This window comes from Botrytis sinoallii (genome assembly GCF_014898435.1).
Source record: "Botrytis sinoallii strain Bc 23 chromosome Unknown BSIN_028, whole genome shotgun sequence".
NCBI lineage: Eukaryota > Fungi > Ascomycota > Leotiomycetes > Helotiales > Sclerotiniaceae > Botrytis > Botrytis sinoallii.
In genome coordinates, this window is record NW_024066055.1 from 460,305 (window position 1) to 475,969 (window position 15,665).

The 15,665-nt window shown below is 42.4% G+C and overlaps 7 protein-coding genes across 7 annotated transcripts; 4 read left to right on the forward strand and 3 right to left on the reverse strand.

The window, feature by feature from the left end:
* Positions 1-808: 808 nt before the first annotated feature.
* EAF02_010936 (uncharacterized protein) lies at positions 809-1,635 on the forward strand (the record flags this gene model as incomplete). The annotated part of the gene is made up of 2 exons (XM_038906984.1): positions 809-1,087; positions 1,159-1,635. The coding sequence occupies 2 exons, from the start codon at positions 809-811 to the stop codon at positions 1,633-1,635; spliced, it is 756 nt and encodes a 251-aa protein (XP_038753274.1).
* A 1,072-nt stretch (positions 1,636-2,707) lies between these two features.
* Positions 2,708-3,922, forward strand: EAF02_010937 (uncharacterized protein; the record flags this gene model as incomplete). Its single annotated transcript, XM_038906985.1, has 1 exon — positions 2,708-3,922. One exon carries the CDS (start codon positions 2,708-2,710, stop codon positions 3,920-3,922), a length of 1,215 nt encoding a protein of 404 aa, XP_038753275.1.
* A 518-nt stretch (positions 3,923-4,440) lies between these two features.
* EAF02_010938 (uncharacterized protein) lies at positions 4,441-6,132 on the reverse strand (the record flags this gene model as incomplete). The annotated part of the gene is made up of 1 exon (XM_038906986.1): positions 4,441-6,132. One exon carries the CDS (start codon positions 6,130-6,132, stop codon positions 4,441-4,443), a length of 1,692 nt encoding a protein of 563 aa, XP_038753276.1.
* Positions 6,133-6,513: 381 nt separating this feature from the next.
* On the reverse strand, positions 6,514-7,197 carry EAF02_010939 (uncharacterized protein; the record flags this gene model as incomplete). The annotated part of the gene is made up of 2 exons (XM_038906987.1): positions 6,989-7,197; positions 6,514-6,940 (listed from the first exon to the last, which is right to left on the reverse strand). The coding sequence occupies exons 1-2, from the start codon at positions 7,108-7,110 to the stop codon at positions 6,514-6,516; spliced, it is 549 nt and encodes a 182-aa protein (XP_038753277.1). The 5' UTR covers positions 7,111-7,197.
* A 2,641-nt stretch (positions 7,198-9,838) lies between these two features.
* Positions 9,839-11,049, forward strand: EAF02_010940 (uncharacterized protein; the record flags this gene model as incomplete). Its single annotated transcript, XM_038906988.1, has 5 exons — positions 9,839-9,910; positions 9,998-10,165; positions 10,237-10,478; positions 10,537-10,699; positions 10,825-11,049. The coding sequence occupies 5 exons, from the start codon at positions 9,839-9,841 to the stop codon at positions 11,047-11,049; spliced, it is 870 nt and encodes a 289-aa protein (XP_038753278.1).
* Positions 11,050-12,071: 1,022 nt separating this feature from the next.
* EAF02_010941 (uncharacterized protein) lies at positions 12,072-13,597 on the forward strand (the record flags this gene model as incomplete). Its single annotated transcript, XM_038906989.1, has 2 exons — positions 12,072-12,436; positions 12,535-13,597. 2 exons carry the CDS (start codon positions 12,072-12,074, stop codon positions 13,595-13,597), a joined length of 1,428 nt encoding a protein of 475 aa, XP_038753279.1.
* Positions 13,598-14,381: 784 nt separating this feature from the next.
* EAF02_010942 (uncharacterized protein) lies at positions 14,382-15,356 on the reverse strand (the record flags this gene model as incomplete). The annotated part of the gene is made up of 2 exons (XM_038906990.1): positions 14,382-15,271; positions 15,354-15,356. The coding sequence occupies 2 exons, from the start codon at positions 15,354-15,356 to the stop codon at positions 14,729-14,731; spliced, it is 546 nt and encodes a 181-aa protein (XP_038753280.1). The 3' UTR covers positions 14,382-14,728.
* Positions 15,357-15,665: the final 309 nt, after the last annotated feature.

Genomic DNA, 15,665 nt, shown 5'->3' on the forward strand with positions numbered 1-15,665 from the left:
AATACGCCAATTTCATCATCGAAATTTGCGTAGGATAATAATCACGTGGGGAGACAACTAGGTTTGCGTAATCCATGGCGAAGGGCTCTGACGAGCATCATGGACTCTTTATAATAGGAAAGAATACAAATTCGGATAGTGGTTATTCGTTGTAGGAGATACTTTTTATTCAGCAACAGTGAAGAAAAAGGCATTATGGCTAAGACAAGCACAGTAAATGTCTATTTTAAACATAGTATCTATGGCGTTAAGTCTGCTGCAATTGAAACTTTAGTATTTTTTGACCTAGTACACACTTCAGCCCTGCAGAGATTGAAACGCTAATTGTATGCTTTTTTCAAACGTCATTCAAAAAGTAATTTGGAAACACTCCTCAGAGATTTTCTCAAAGATTCTAAAACATCTCGGCTAACAGAGAGTCACACTGAGGTCCGTGAAAGACATTTTGACGAAGAACATTGTAGATAATGAAATTGATGAATTTAGAGAATAAGAATTCTAGAAGATAACCCAAGTTTGAAACTCTTCTGGAATTCGAAGTGGTACTTGCACTGATCTTAGTGCATCAGTGGTCAAGACTGGCTTAGAAGACTAACATGTAGCGCGGTGACTAGAGGTATTTGGCACCCGTCAATCGATTACCCCAGTCCAGATGGAAATCAATAGGTAGATAAAAAGGGATTGAGCACTTCGAAATTTACTGAGCATCCCACAAAAACTTTGCAAAAGACGCCCTCGAATTCCTCCACTTATTCCATTCTTAATCTTCAAAGAGCTACCTCAATTTCACTACCTATCATCGTTAATCATGAATTATCCAAATTCACAGAAGCGCGATGTCGATGGCAACGAGAGAATAGCCGAGCCTATAATCCTTCGCCAACCGGGCTTCGTGAATGATGTCCGCCTCAATGTCTTCGGCCAAGTGTATTATGCTCACTCCGTGATCTTAAAACTAAAATCCAAATATTTTCGGTCAACTTTTGAATGGGGAGAGAATCATGCAACTCCATCAGGAAAGTTTCGTTATGATTTTACCTCTGTAGTTGATGAAGATGGATTTTGGCTCATGGAACTAATCAAACCGGTATGCACACACCAATCCATGACTGCAAATTTCCAATTCTCGTCTAGGCGATGAACACTAATTTATCGTAGACTTCGAATTCCGGAAACCTCACGAATACAAACAAACTAGTAGCCCCACAAACTGAAGAAGGAGAAAGACGCGCTTTCGAAGCCGTACTCTTCGCTTTTTATAATAGACCATACGCCATTCGCGACTTTGAAAGTTTCAAGGACATCGTCCGCTCGGCAGATTCCTTGTGTGCCCGTCCTGCCCTTTCACATACTCTGGATTCCGCATTCCACAGAAGTCTCGGATTTACTGATACGATCTGTCAAAACAGCGATTCTTTGATTCGAATCGCTAAACAGTTGCACCACCCTGTTCTCTTCCGGGAGTGCTTAATCTACGAAGTTTCAAAGGCAAAAAGTACCGCTGGCAAAGAACATTGGAAATCAAAGTTCGATGACGACGAAGATATCAAATCATGTTTCATTAAAGCACTCCAGAGTGTTGACCACATACGGGATTCAGTTGATTGTGGTATCGATGTTTTTAGCAGAGACTAGAGGGTTTGGCGGAGAATATTGATGGTAAAATATGGTATGATGGATGATGTACTAGAGTACCAGAGTGCTATCTATTACCGAGAAGTGATGAACCGTTTAGAAGCTAAAAAGTTAAAGAATATCACTATGGAGTGGTATCAAAATTTTCTAACTTTATTATCAAGCAACCTGGCTCTTGACCGAACTTTAGGCCGAGTCGGTGAGGAAAGAAGCCCTGGCACACAGAGTAACAAAAGGGGCTTCTTCTGTGCCAAAATTCGGGATGAAGATCTTCCCTGGGATCAGGATATTGTGGACTGGTAAAGGTCCAAAGTTTGAATGTCAATGTCTTTTCATATTGTGTAGTACACCGTCTTATTTCAGCCATATATCGTCAAGATTTGGAGAATCATGATAAATAGCGTTTAGCGTATCTGGGGTCAACTTGTATAATACCCTTTCTAGAATGTAAAAACAATTTAAGAAAGAAGGGGCTTGCGATTGATATCGTTGCTTGTGACTGTGAAGCAGATAGATGTATCTCGAGCCATGGAAGTCTAAAATAGACACCAGCAATCCACACACGGGCATATCCTTCTGGACCAAGCAATAAGCGGGAGAAATAAGAGACAGTAAGTATACTGATACTCGTTGTCGAAAATCCAAGAAAGGGTCTCTTCGAAACAACGGAACGTCAGCGGAATCAATAATCTAGTAGCAATTCCAGACACTGATTCACGAAACTACGAGGATTTAATCCAGCCATTCAATATAGCTGTTGAAGAAACAAGAGTAGCAATTTCACTTGAAAAGGTTCCGTATCATTCCGAATTTTTAGGGAAATTTTTAGGGAAATTTTTATCCTCAATATCCTTAATGATCAATTGAATCGACGTCGACGTCGTGATCTTCCGAAAATCTAACCCCCACGAATCCAAAAATAGAAACATTAGCCTGCCCCACATTACATCTTGCGACATCAAATCTCGAACAATCCAAACATCTGACCCCCTTTCCCTCAATTATATATACCTAGGTATCTTTCTTCTCTCTTTTTACATCTTCTATATTCGCATCATGCCAGAATTCAAGAATGTCACATCTGCCACATCCTCGCAGATGTCGAACTCTTCTCTACTCAATATTTCTCTTATTCCTCATTACCATTATCTTTAAATCTCGATTTCCCCAGGAATCTCCGAAACAACCTCTAAATGAACATCTCGATACACCAATTTACGAACATGCTTCACCCTACCGACTCTATGCGAATCGCACACAAGAAACTATTCTTGAGAAGCAATTGATCGAAATTGAAGAAAGTATTACATCTTCCCTTCTCGAGCTCGAAAAAGATATTCGAGCGCCGAAGAAAATATGGCAAATCACTTCCGCGGCTGAGGCGCCTAATTGGAAAGGCTGGACACAAGAGTGGGCGACCAAAAACCCCCAGTGGGAAATAAAACAATATACCGCATCGCCCGGTCCAGATATCATCCCATATTTTCGTTCCATACCCTCCATTTCTCAAACTCTCGCGACACATCCAGAACTCGAAGTCGATCTTTTTAGATGGTTATTACTTTGGTATCATGGAGGCTTTTACCTGGAACCAGATATTTGGCCTCGAATGAGCATTCAAGAATGTTTCGACATGGATTCAATCGAACACCCTTCTCTATCCTTGCCGCGACGATATCCGAATTCAACGGGGAGATATGTAGAACAGCGCGAGCGATCTAGTCCCATAAGTCTAGTGTTAGGAATCGATATTGATGAACCATATATGGCTCCTCATATCCGAGAAAAATGGGGATGGTCGAGAATATTTAGTTTTGCTACTTATGCCATGTGGGCACCGGGAAGATTTGATCCGCTATTGAGAAAGGCTATCGTGAGATGTGTTTCACATTCTTCTATGGCCTCTTTGTTTGGAGAAGAAGTAGATTCGAAGGAATCTGGGGAAGTTTGTGGGGGTGCCATGTTAACCGATATTGTCTTGGAGATGCTGACCGAGAATCTGAAAGAGGTACACAAAGTACGAGACATGGATGCAGGATTGGAGAGAAGAGTTACGTGGAAGAAATTTCGTGCTATAAGATCTCCTTATTGGTTTTCGGCTAAGGATTTCAATGATAGAAATGTCGTTGAAGAAAACTTAAGAGGATTGGGTATATTACCCATTAATGTTTGGGGAAGTGGTCAGAGGCATAGTGGGTCGGGAACATTTGGTCATGAGGATGCTTGTACAAATCATGTTTATGGAAGGAGGCCTCCTGTCTCACTTTGGCAAAAGGTATTTGGATAGGTTATCATTGGGGGAACTTTGTACAAGTAGGTATTTGTACGATTTGGATACGGAAATCAGTTACATGAATAGGCGTTTGGTTGGGATTTGAATTATCTTTCATTGTTAAAGAAAACTAATTAGGGGTGCCACGGAAGGTGACCCGCGGTAATATGATGCTAGGTCTTACTAGATGCCTGGAAAAGAAGGGGAGTGTTATTAGAGAGAAAGGCAAAATGAAATATCCACCATGGGTCTCGACATCTTTCCATCGAAAGATCTCTATCCATAGTTCGATAGCAAAATACAAAATTAAAGAAATAGAGAACGCTTAAGCGACTCAAAACATGGCTATAATCAATCTTCCGCTTCAAGAAAACAATTTGGCCAAATGTGAAAAATGTAATAATCACGACCATCGAGCGTGTCGACTTGAGACCAAGCAAAAAATGCGGAAGAAAAGCCATTCAGCAAAGCAAACCTTCCATCAGAAGCCATTTTTCCAAATAGGCCACTCTCACTCCCCACCAACTTTCCCCTTAAGCACAATACCCATCCGCAGCCTGCAAATTCAAGCCCCCCTCCAACTCACACGGATCCTTACTAAACGTAACCTGCAACCCCTCATAAATACTACTCGTGCCTCCCACCTTCCCAGCCCCCTCCCTCAACCTCTCAAGTTTGCTCTTCATCTTCCTCGCCGCGCTCACCTCTGCAAAAACCACCGTCGCATTCCCCCCGTTATACACAAACACCAATTGTACGTTCTCTCGCCCAACTTCTTTTTCGCACAGGGTTTGAAGATTGCGTCCCGTGAATGCAAAAAAGAATGCCTTCTTTACGATTGTCAATCTGCGTGATGCGAAAGTAGGTGCGCTCATCGAGATGATATCATCATTGATTGGAAACGGTTCGCCGCGCACACAATCCGCGATAAATCTAAAACGATTCGGGGCTTGAGCTTCTCGTTCCGCCAGAAGCACTGAGAGGAAAGATTGCGCATCAGAAGCATGCTGGAACACGATACCGGAGAAGCGTTTTCCGGTGTCAGAATCGATGCCGAAGCGGATGCAGACGATGGGGCCTTCGTGGATGGCGTTGGAGATGTCGGAGAGGGTCATTGTGGAGGGAATGTTGAGAATGAGGACAACACGGGCTTGTTGGGAGAGGGCTTCGTGGATCATGGGTTTGGAGGCGGGGAGGGAGGGGATGCGTCCGATGCTGTTGAGACGACGGCCAGAGCGGGGGGTGGAGGGGTGTAAGTCGACGTTTCGGTGGTTGGGAGAGGCGCTGCTGACGATGGCGGCCCAGGTTGAGACTTGGGTTTTGAAGGCGGTTTGGGTGGGTGTGGGGGTGAGGGAATCCGAGGGGCTGGATGCAGAGTTTTCGGACATGGATTCGAAGTGGGTTTGGGTTGGGAATGGTGATTGAGGAGGTAAGAGAGGTGAGATGCGGCGAGATGTTATGTTGTTTGCTCCGACGAGGTTTAAGGGTGCAGGTCTGTTTTTGCGAATCATATTTGGAGGTGGAAACTCGACTTCGGTTTCAGAGTCTGCTGCTCGGATTTTGACGATGGGTAATTTGGTTCGAGGAGATGGGTGACCATGCATGATTGGTGCTTGATCAAGAGTGCCACTGGTATAGACGTATTGTGTATTCAGTGCAGCATTTTGATCGGTAGCATCCAAATCACCGACTTCAAAATCCTCAGCAACCCGATTATTTTCCAAGATATTCAAGCAATCATCGACGTTCAACCCCAACTCATCCAAACCCAAATTATAAAGTCTCAACAATGAGCTTGAAGGCAATGCCTCAGTTGTGTAAATCGTATTATTATCCAACGTAAAACCATGAATTGAATCTTTCGCCTTGAGACAATCTTCCGTATTTTTCATAATCACAAAGCGAAATGTAGATTTGGATGCCAGATCGAAAATCATGGGACATTTTTCGACAACTCCATAGAGTTCGAATATTGAGCGAAAAGCTGGAGTTGACCATTCTGGTGGAATACCAGTGATATAGAGAGCGCGTCGTTCAAGTTGTTCTTGACTGTAAGGCGAAGGAATGCCGGGAACGTGGGTGTGTGGGTAGATATTGGAGTAAGTGAGATAAACATCTTTACTTTCTTCAGAGTAATATCCAGTAGCGACAGAGTATGGAATGAGACTGAGAGGATTTGGATTGCGAACTGCAAGAGGATTTGCTAGCAAATCGTGATTTGCCATTGTGTTGATTGAAGTGGTTGTTTGACAATCGTTGTTGATGTTGTAATTATTGAAAAGCGGGAAGAGGTGAAGATATATGAGTTTTAACGAGAACGCAGATAAAAATTGGAAGCGCGCCTTAACTTCGAGTACTTGTGCCAATTCTTTAATGTTTTGAGATTATTTATAACAATGAAAGTGAAGCTTGGGATGAGATATTCCTAGGAATACTGCGCCATTGCGAAGATCAGACCTTTCCCATAGTAATTCGAGAAGTGATATCTGAGAATGAAATATTAATATCAGATGAAGACATGTAGTAACTCTCATCTAGACTTTCCAGAAGACACTTACTTATCGTCTCAATCTGTATGAACTGGAGTATTCCCATTCAAGTGAATATCACTCTCTTCTCTCACTCTTCTCCTTCTCTCTAATCAACCTTCTAGCCTCCACCATCGCCAAACCCAAAAGATTCTTTCCCCATTCCTTTCTCTTCCCATCCAACGTCCCATACCTCTCCTGCCTTTGACATTCCTTCACTCCCCCTTTAATTCCAATACCCCAAATCTTATCGTAAGGACTTGCTTCTACCAGTTCTCTATCCCCCGTTCTCTCCAACTGTTCTCTCAACTCTTTTCCTCCCCTCGAGAACTTGAATACATTTCCTTGAATGACTATGTTGAATTTAACTTTGTTCCATTCCTTTTCATCAAAGTTCTTGACTTTGCGGCCCAGAGATTTGATTTTTCTAGGATTCGTCGTTTCAAGAATTTCGATTGAGGTGGGAATGTCATTGAAATGGAGAGCTTTGTGGAACATCATCCACCTGGAAGTTATAAGTAATAGAAACTTTGGGGAAAATGGAGAAACCGACTGCTCAGTTGAAGTAAAAGTACGACCATTCTCATCCGTGAACTCACATATGTAATGCTGAGATAGGAAAGGATATTCGGCATCATCTGGGTGCCAGAAAAATAGTGGCCCGTTGTTACTCATCGTGGAGGTTTGTCTGTGTTATTATTACAATAGAATCAAGGGAAATGAAAATTTGAGTAGAATCAGAATTGTACTTGAAGCGAAGTGAAGATTGGATAATTTGAGAACAAGTTGGTTGTTTTATACACGATAATACGATATAAATTAAGGGGGGAAGGTGCATGTAGTGAAGTCTGAGGTTACAAGCATGCAGTAGTCAGGTGTGAGTCAAACGGTGACCCCACATTCCAATTTATTTAGGGCTGAGATTTACTTTCTTTAGTGTAAGCTAGCTCAAACTTTAACGTAACAAGATGATCTACACCTTTTGATCAACTAAATTCAAACGCGGTGTACTTATTAATTAAATATGTCAGATATTGGCTGATGAAATGTGAGACTGGATAAAGTTAGATGGCCGTAGCCTATCCGCGGGGAGTTTCTCGGGCTACATCAATACAGTGCACCTCGGCTCGGGTATTATTACCTTGCCGAGTGTATGTCGAACTTGGGCACGCAGTACTGCTTTGCCGGGAAGCATTAAACCAATACATGTAGAGTTAAAGGTCACAGAGTATCTTATATAAAATGATGTTTGTATGAATATCTGGGAAAGTTCTTTCTCAAGTCCACCAAAATGAGAATGGGTGATCCTCACGGGCCTTCTTTAGCCTAGATAGTGACGAGACATTGATAATGCACAATATCTTCATATTTTTTTGACCTCTGTCGCAAATAAAATGATTATTCATGCTTCAATCTGCCGCAGTACCAGCTTGGCATCTTACTGGCATCTTATCTTGAGGAAAAACGCGGTGCTTCGAATTTTGAGGTTCAATCTTTAAGTCGTCCATCACAATACCGCGCAAGCTCCTGCTCACAGCTCTTCTTGTCTAACTGCTTCAAAGATACACAATCTGTTATGGAAAACCTGCACCAAATCACATCAGCATGAAGTATGTCACGAGAAGAGCAAAACGATATTCAGTATTACCCATCATTTCAGATCATAGAAGCTTTCTCGTTGAAATTCTGAGATCAGTAGACAGACATGTGAGTTGTCGCCGAAAATAATATCGTTTGATCTACCCAGGTAATTGTATTTGAAGTTATGAAATTGACATCGATACCGATAGTCACTACAATCAATTCACAGAAGAGATTTGCGAGGAAGGGGGGAAATAGGGAAAATGCAAGATAGATTTGAAAGAACAAAAATACGCAAATGCGTTTATGAGCTTGAATGAGAGTGTTCAAGCCTAGAGAACTATGGCATGGGGAACTCATAAGAATAAGACAGAAGTCTTAACTCAAACAGATGAATAAGAGAACTTGAATTTCAAGTACCGGTGTATATTTGTTTCAATATTGATCAAAGAGAGCAATCCTATGCCTATAGTTATACAAAAGGGCACGAGAATTCAAGACCATCTGAAAGAAGTTTCTTTTCCCTATTGCTCACATGAATGAAGAGACAATGGTTACTTGGACTCCACGTCTATAAGATTCATGATGAGAAATATATGGCTGAAGGATAACAGATTTTGAAGGGCACAGAATCAGCACAGGATTATTATTCTTAAACTGGATAGTGGTGTAGAGAGATAGTTATTTGATTTCAATCTATCGCCCCATCCCAGTCGTCTATCTGACATTCATGATGAATGGCTTCCAGATTAGCTCGGCATAATAGGTTTCGATCATCTAGGTTCTAGCAGATGGGACACGAGTCGTCTTTCGTAATTTGTGATACATATGTTTTCGTTGATTGCCCAGATGGGACTCAGAAATGCATGTTAAGAAAGAACAGTCTATTGATCAAGCGAAAGTTCGTTAATCTAGAAACAAAGGGGCGAGCTCAATATGTCAATGAGAGAATTGATGTGATATAATTATACAGTCTTTTACAGATCACAACTCACTTTGGCTTATCAAGTAACGCTTACATACGCTTCTGTAAGAAGCAGTAGTATATCAGGTAATTCTGGAATCCATCACATGTTGAACTTATCCAGAGATGCTCATGGAATCTTTTCGATCAGCTCTACATGTACCTGCCAATCTAATCTCTCAGCTAGACTTCTGAATTCACCCCAAACAGCCAGTCGATTCGATAGCTTCTCCCAGGGGCACCAAATCGCCAAGCAAATTCTTCTCTGTGCGGTGAAGATATCGATATGAAATATCAAAAAGCAAACCTTGGAAACATTCACTTTCTAACGCCTGCTGTAACCAAGGCAAGCGATTGGAGCAACCGAGAAAAATTCATTTTTTTTCAGCAGAATTTTCTCTCGTCCAAAGTATAGTGACACTCCCTAGGTAATGAGATCTCCATACCATTCTCTAGGTAGAATCTCCCATCGGGAATTACTAATAGACATCTGTGTTGTGGAGAAAGAAAGCGAATCTTTTGAAAAGAGACATAAAGGCATTTGCTGTTTTGAGCCGCCCTGCTTTTACTATTACAATACAACAACAAGTATCGCAATAAGTTTGAACTTTCCGTACAGGACAAAGATACTTACATCGACTTTGAACTTTATATTAGCAGGCATCCTACATACATACAGCACGTTTGAACTTTCTCATAACAAAGATATTTCTACAAGTTAACCTTCAAAGGTAGGTTTCTCTTTTGATATTTCCAGAGATGCTTTTAGGAATTCAGTTGTATATTTTCTACAACAATTTCATCCCTTGATGTTGACAAGTTCACTGACACAGAGCCTGACAGATGATTAAATCCATGATGGAATCCTACAAATCTTCCATTAGAAAGGTTTTCAGTATCATCTTTAACTGGAAGATTTACCCAGGCATAGTGAGTCTATCTCATACTCCCCAACTCGGATTTACTTAAACCTAGTATACTATTACCAACAACATGTACTCACTTACCTCCATCTAGATCCGAAGCGCTAAACCTTCGGAATCAAGAGTCGACAGCGTAGCTCATGCAACACTCCATAAAGATGACTCCATCGAAAATGAATACATCATGTCAGCAGAGTATCTCCAGCAAGAAGCATACCATGGTTCATCCATGAGCTATCAAGTTGCACAAATTCTCCTTTGGGTAATTTGGTTTCCTTTACGTCTCACTACTTTATTGCTCCAAATCTCGATTCCTACTAATACACCCTCTAGTCCTTCATCGCCATTCTGATTGCTCCTATTCTCGTTATAGTCAACATACTTTTTCAATTTCGCGACTCCAAGTACTCCTGGGCTGCGATTACTGGCTGTGTATTCTTCATCACATCACTCATCTTCTACTTTCTTCGCACCAGCAAGGAACTTGACGAGAGCTATTCCGCGCAATGGGGAATGAAGACTAGGGACACCGCACAAGAGGTTCAAAATCGGATATATGCCAAGGATCGAAATGCGTAGCTCTCTCTTTCCCAACTGCCAATATGGAATCATACGCTAACACTGGTACTGCAGAAAATTTCGCACCACTCATCTCGCTGATATGCACGGTCTCCAGACTATCCCTGAGAATCAATCTCCTAGAAGCTTGGGCAATATGCGACATCAGATGAACGAGAAATTTGTCGCGGCAATGAAAGATATGACTTCTGAGACGAGAGTTAAGCTTAACATTTATGTATGTATATAGTCCCAGCCTTGCTGTCACATTCCTGCCTTCTCCAATCTCTTTCTCCCTTTCATCCTTCTTCTTAGTCCCTGCATCTCTCGATCAAAGAAATCCTAGACTAACATATACCCTAGCTCATAATATCCGGAGCCCTATCGATAATCCCTTATTGCGCCGCACAACACTACTACAACAATCCAACTTCTTTCTCCGAGGCAACAAATCATTTGGTGTTACTTAGCAAAGCTCTCGTGGTCATCATCATGTATACAACTGTATTGTACCAAACCAAATTCTGGATTGAAGAGTTGGAGCGAGAGAGAAGTTGCATTATGAGAGGATGGGATATTGTAAATTGAAGAATGAATGGGAGAGAAAGAGGTGTTGATGATGTCAATTTTTCTGGTTGTTGGGGAAAGGGGAGGGATTGGATAGGGTTGCTGCAACTGCAGGCCGGACCTGCTTCTACAGTTTGTGGGATGATTTTCTGCACGAGAAGTGTTTGAAAGTGATGGATGGAGATGAATAGGGCACGAGAAGTGTTTGAAAGTGATGGATGGAGATGAATAGAGCACTGGCAAAATATCTTACTAAGATCTAGGATGGATGGATATTCGATTTGATACTTTCTCTTGAACTGCAGTACCGAAGCAAGAAATCTTCTAGATTAGATGCTGACAACAACAAATATATTTTAACATATTTTGATTTTACTTGACGTTACAAGAACAATTTTATTTATATAAAACGATTTCAATGATGCAAACTACATCTGAGGAGTCTTTCTTGTGGATCTGGGAGAGAACGATCCGCAGCATGGTAACTAGTATGCTGTGGTGCTGGCACATATTTACTACTCAACCCACACATTGGGTTCTGACCAGGAAAGAATCCGAGATCAACTTGAAGAGATGCTTGATGCAGATATCAGGTACATAGCTATATGTCTACCGCACAACTTGAGAACGAAGGCTACCTACGAACCTACCACAGAACTAAAGTCCAACGTTACTCAACCATACACTCGATGGACAGCAAAGGACTATCGCTAAAATCAATATTCCATACCTACATCCATTGTCCCTCCAATTTCCCTCTCAAGTCTCTACGTCAAGAATCTTCCAATCAAATTAAATAATAGTTTTCTCTCCTCAGAGTCTCAATATGTCGTTCGTTCACCACAACCACAAGAAACATACAATATAAGCACAGACCATCCCCGACCTCCAAACCTCGGCTCGGCTCACACGTCCATCAAGCTTCCCCAGATTTTCGGAAATGCTTCTTCCTACGCGCATCTCCCCGCACGTGCAAGCTTCCTATCCGCGACCCCTTTATCTTGATTTCTAATCGTGGCTCTATTCATGCTTCTCGAGTTTCAATGTCTATAACACAGTTCTGTCATACCTCTTGCTTTACTTTTCCAATTCCAGTTCCAGTTCCATTGGTATCTAGAAGTATATACAAAGTCATCACTCCATCAGCATTTCAATTCTCCATCTTCAGAACGTTGACAGTGAGAAGATCACAATCACGTTATAGATTATTCCACACCACGAGAATCACTACATTTCCACAAAGTCTCGGAACATTCTCCAGAATAGGGAGAAGACCGCGAAATATGACATCACCCGGCTCTCGATCTCCGAAGTCTGATTTGGAAAAACAATATACTTCATCTACTAGTAGTTCTAAAGTAGATAGGAAAGCCAAGAAAGAGATTGCTGTTCCACGGCCTAGTTCGAGGTGTGTGATATGTCTTTACCATTTCCACTTTCTTCTATTCTTATCTCATTCTCATACAATACCCTCACGTGCCTTCACTCCAACTAACACCCCCACAGTATCCTCCTCATCTCCCCCCAAAACCAAATTCTCCTCCTCCATCGTATCCGCACCTCCTCTTCCTTCCCCTCCGCCCACGTCTTCCCAGGTGGAAACCTCGATCCCTACCACGAATCACCCATCCCCTCTCCCTCCTCTCCTTCCCGTCATGTAAATTCCGAGATATACCGTCTTGGCGCTATCCGGGAATGTTTCGAAGAGAGTGGAATTCTCCTCGCTCTCCCTTCCCCATCCCCTTCCCCTCAAAACCCCGAGCAAAAAATCTCCCAAAAGAAAACCCTCTACATCAACGAAAAAGAAATCTCGCGCGCAAGAAAGGAAATCCATTCCAGGAATATCAATTTCTCAACCTGGCTAGCCCAACAAGGAGGAATCCCCGATATCGATTCTCTCCATCCATTCACCCGGTGGATCACCCCTTCCAATCTCCCAAAACGTTTCACCACACAGATGTACATCTATTTTCTCCCGTTATCTTCATCCTCGACGGAAGTAGAAAATGAGAGTATTCCCACAAACCAAGGAACAGAAAAGGAAAAAGAAAAAGAAGAAGAAACCCACACAACCCCCACCCATGACGGCGGCATCGAACACACTGCCGCCGAATTCGCCTACTGTTCTACATGGCTGGAGAAAGCGCGAAAGGGAGAAATTATTCTCTTCCCCCCACAATTCTATCTCATGGAATTACTTTCTCAATTTTTGCTTCCCGCAGGAACAGATGCCAATTCCACATTCTCCATAGACGAACTCTCCGCGCAAAGAAGCCAAGTCTTGCAATTCCTGCAAGGAGACGGAGGCGATGGGTCGGGAATTTTCTGGGGCGAGAAAGTCATGAGTCCGCTTTCGTTGGGGGTCAAGAGGAAAAATGGGGATGGGAGGGTGATATTGGGATTGGATGGACAGGGTCCGGAACTGGAGGGGAGGGGGAGGAAAGGAGATGGGAAGAGAGTTGTGCTTGTGAGGTTTGGGAAGGAGGGGCCTAGGGAGGTGGAGGTTAGAGAGAGGAGGGAGGTTTTGGAGGAGGAGAGGGGGGATGGAGAGAATGGGGCGAAGTTGTGAGGGGTGATATATATATATATATACATATACACACTTATACACAAATACACACATATATATAATACCGTGATTACAATATGGATGGCTCCAGAGTATCCAACAATCCAACCTACAATCCAACAATAAAGATCATCATATCACATCACATCATATCCCATCTCCAACCCAATCACAACACTCAAAATTCAACACTCAAAATTCAAAATTCAAAATTCAACATACAGCACAAATCACATAAAATATAGCATTAACATTAACACTACGATCATTTCTAATTCAACAAAAACAGTAAACCCCCTACCTCCATACCTACCTACCTCCCTCCCTCCCTACCTCCCTCCCTACCTCCCTCCCTACCTCCCTCCCTACCTACTATCTAACTCATAAGTATCTAAATATCTACAGATTTCATATCCAACAACTCTCCCCCATTCCGACTTCAACCCTCATACTTCGAGTATCTTATACTACGAGTATCTTATATTCCAAATATCTTATATTCCGAATATCTCATACTACAAGTATCTCATACTACAAATATCTTATACTACAAATATCTCATATTACAATACGAGTATCTCATAACCTTACTACAAGTACCTATCCAACTACAATCCAATCCAATCCAATTCTGACTATTACATACCCCGAAATCCCGAAATCCCGAAATCTTGAAATTTTGAATTAACAATAACTGATAATCATTCTATTATACCATAAGATGTGAATTTTACGAATAATATCTAACCTTACCTTACCTAGTATCTCAAAAAACAATAATCACACTTACGATTTAACAACTGTACTATTTCATTAAGAAAAAAAAAAAAAACAGCTATGAATAGATATAGATGTCATGCATCCACCATGTCATTACTGTATAACGCATGTGATTCATAATCATTCTCTCATTCTCTCATACTCATTTAATTCATGGTTGAAAGAATATCCCTTCCATTCCATTCCACTCCATACCTATAACGCCAGCATGATTATTTTCCAGTACACACTATCATCCTCGTGAAGATCCGCGCGCAGATCTCATCGTCCCATTGCATTTTCCATACCAATTCCATTTCTCCCCATCCATCCCATCCCCTTCCATCCCCTTCCCATCTCAACCCCACCCCATCAAAGCTCCTCCTCCTCGCCCCCCGCCAACGTCCTCTCATCCGCATCCTCATCCCCCTCATCATAAATCTCATAACTCGGCCACGCCACCTCAAACTCTCCATCCTCCTCCTCCTCCTCCCCATCCTCTCTCAAAAACCGAAACGCCAACACCCCTCCCTCCTTCACCCCCACACTCTCCGGCGTATCTCCCAATCCCAACTGCAACTCCGTCCATCCAGCTTTGAGATCATGCACATCGAGCGGAACGGCCAGGGCGATATTTTTGACCGAGTCCGGGAGGGGAATTTTGCGCTCCGTGAGAGTGGTGGTGGTGGATGAGAGAGTGGTGGTGGATTTTCCTGCGGGGTTGCCGGGGGAAGGGAGAGGGGAGAGACCATCTGGGTAGCGTTCCTGCAGGGTGGAGAGTAGGAGAGTGAGGATTTGTGGGAAGGTTTGGGTGGGTGCGACGAGGAGGAGAATGGTGTGGACGGTGTGTTTGAGGAAGAGGGTGAGGTTTGTGTCGCTGGGTGGGTCGAAGGTGCTGAGTTTGCGTTTGGGTGGCTGGTGGGAGAGAGGGGAGAGTTAGTTTTGGAGATGAGGTGTAGAGGGGAGGGAGGGGAGAGGAGGGGAGAAGTTAGCTTACCATTTTGAGGGTTGGTTTGTTGGGTTTTGTTGAGTTGTATATATGGATTGAATTGAATTGAATTGAATTCGAATCAGACTGAAAAGGTGTGTGATGATTTATTATTGATTGAACAATATAATGCCCAGGACCGTTTGAGGTATTTGTGGTGATTTTAGTTTCCGATTGAAATTTATTTCTTTGTAAGAGATGGATGGACAGAAGAGAGAAGATAGATGATAAGTACCAGTAGGCGGATTGAGAATAGACAGGCATCAGCTTCAAATTATTAAATGTCTTTTGCGACGCGATAAGCTTTATCAAATTCGCGAA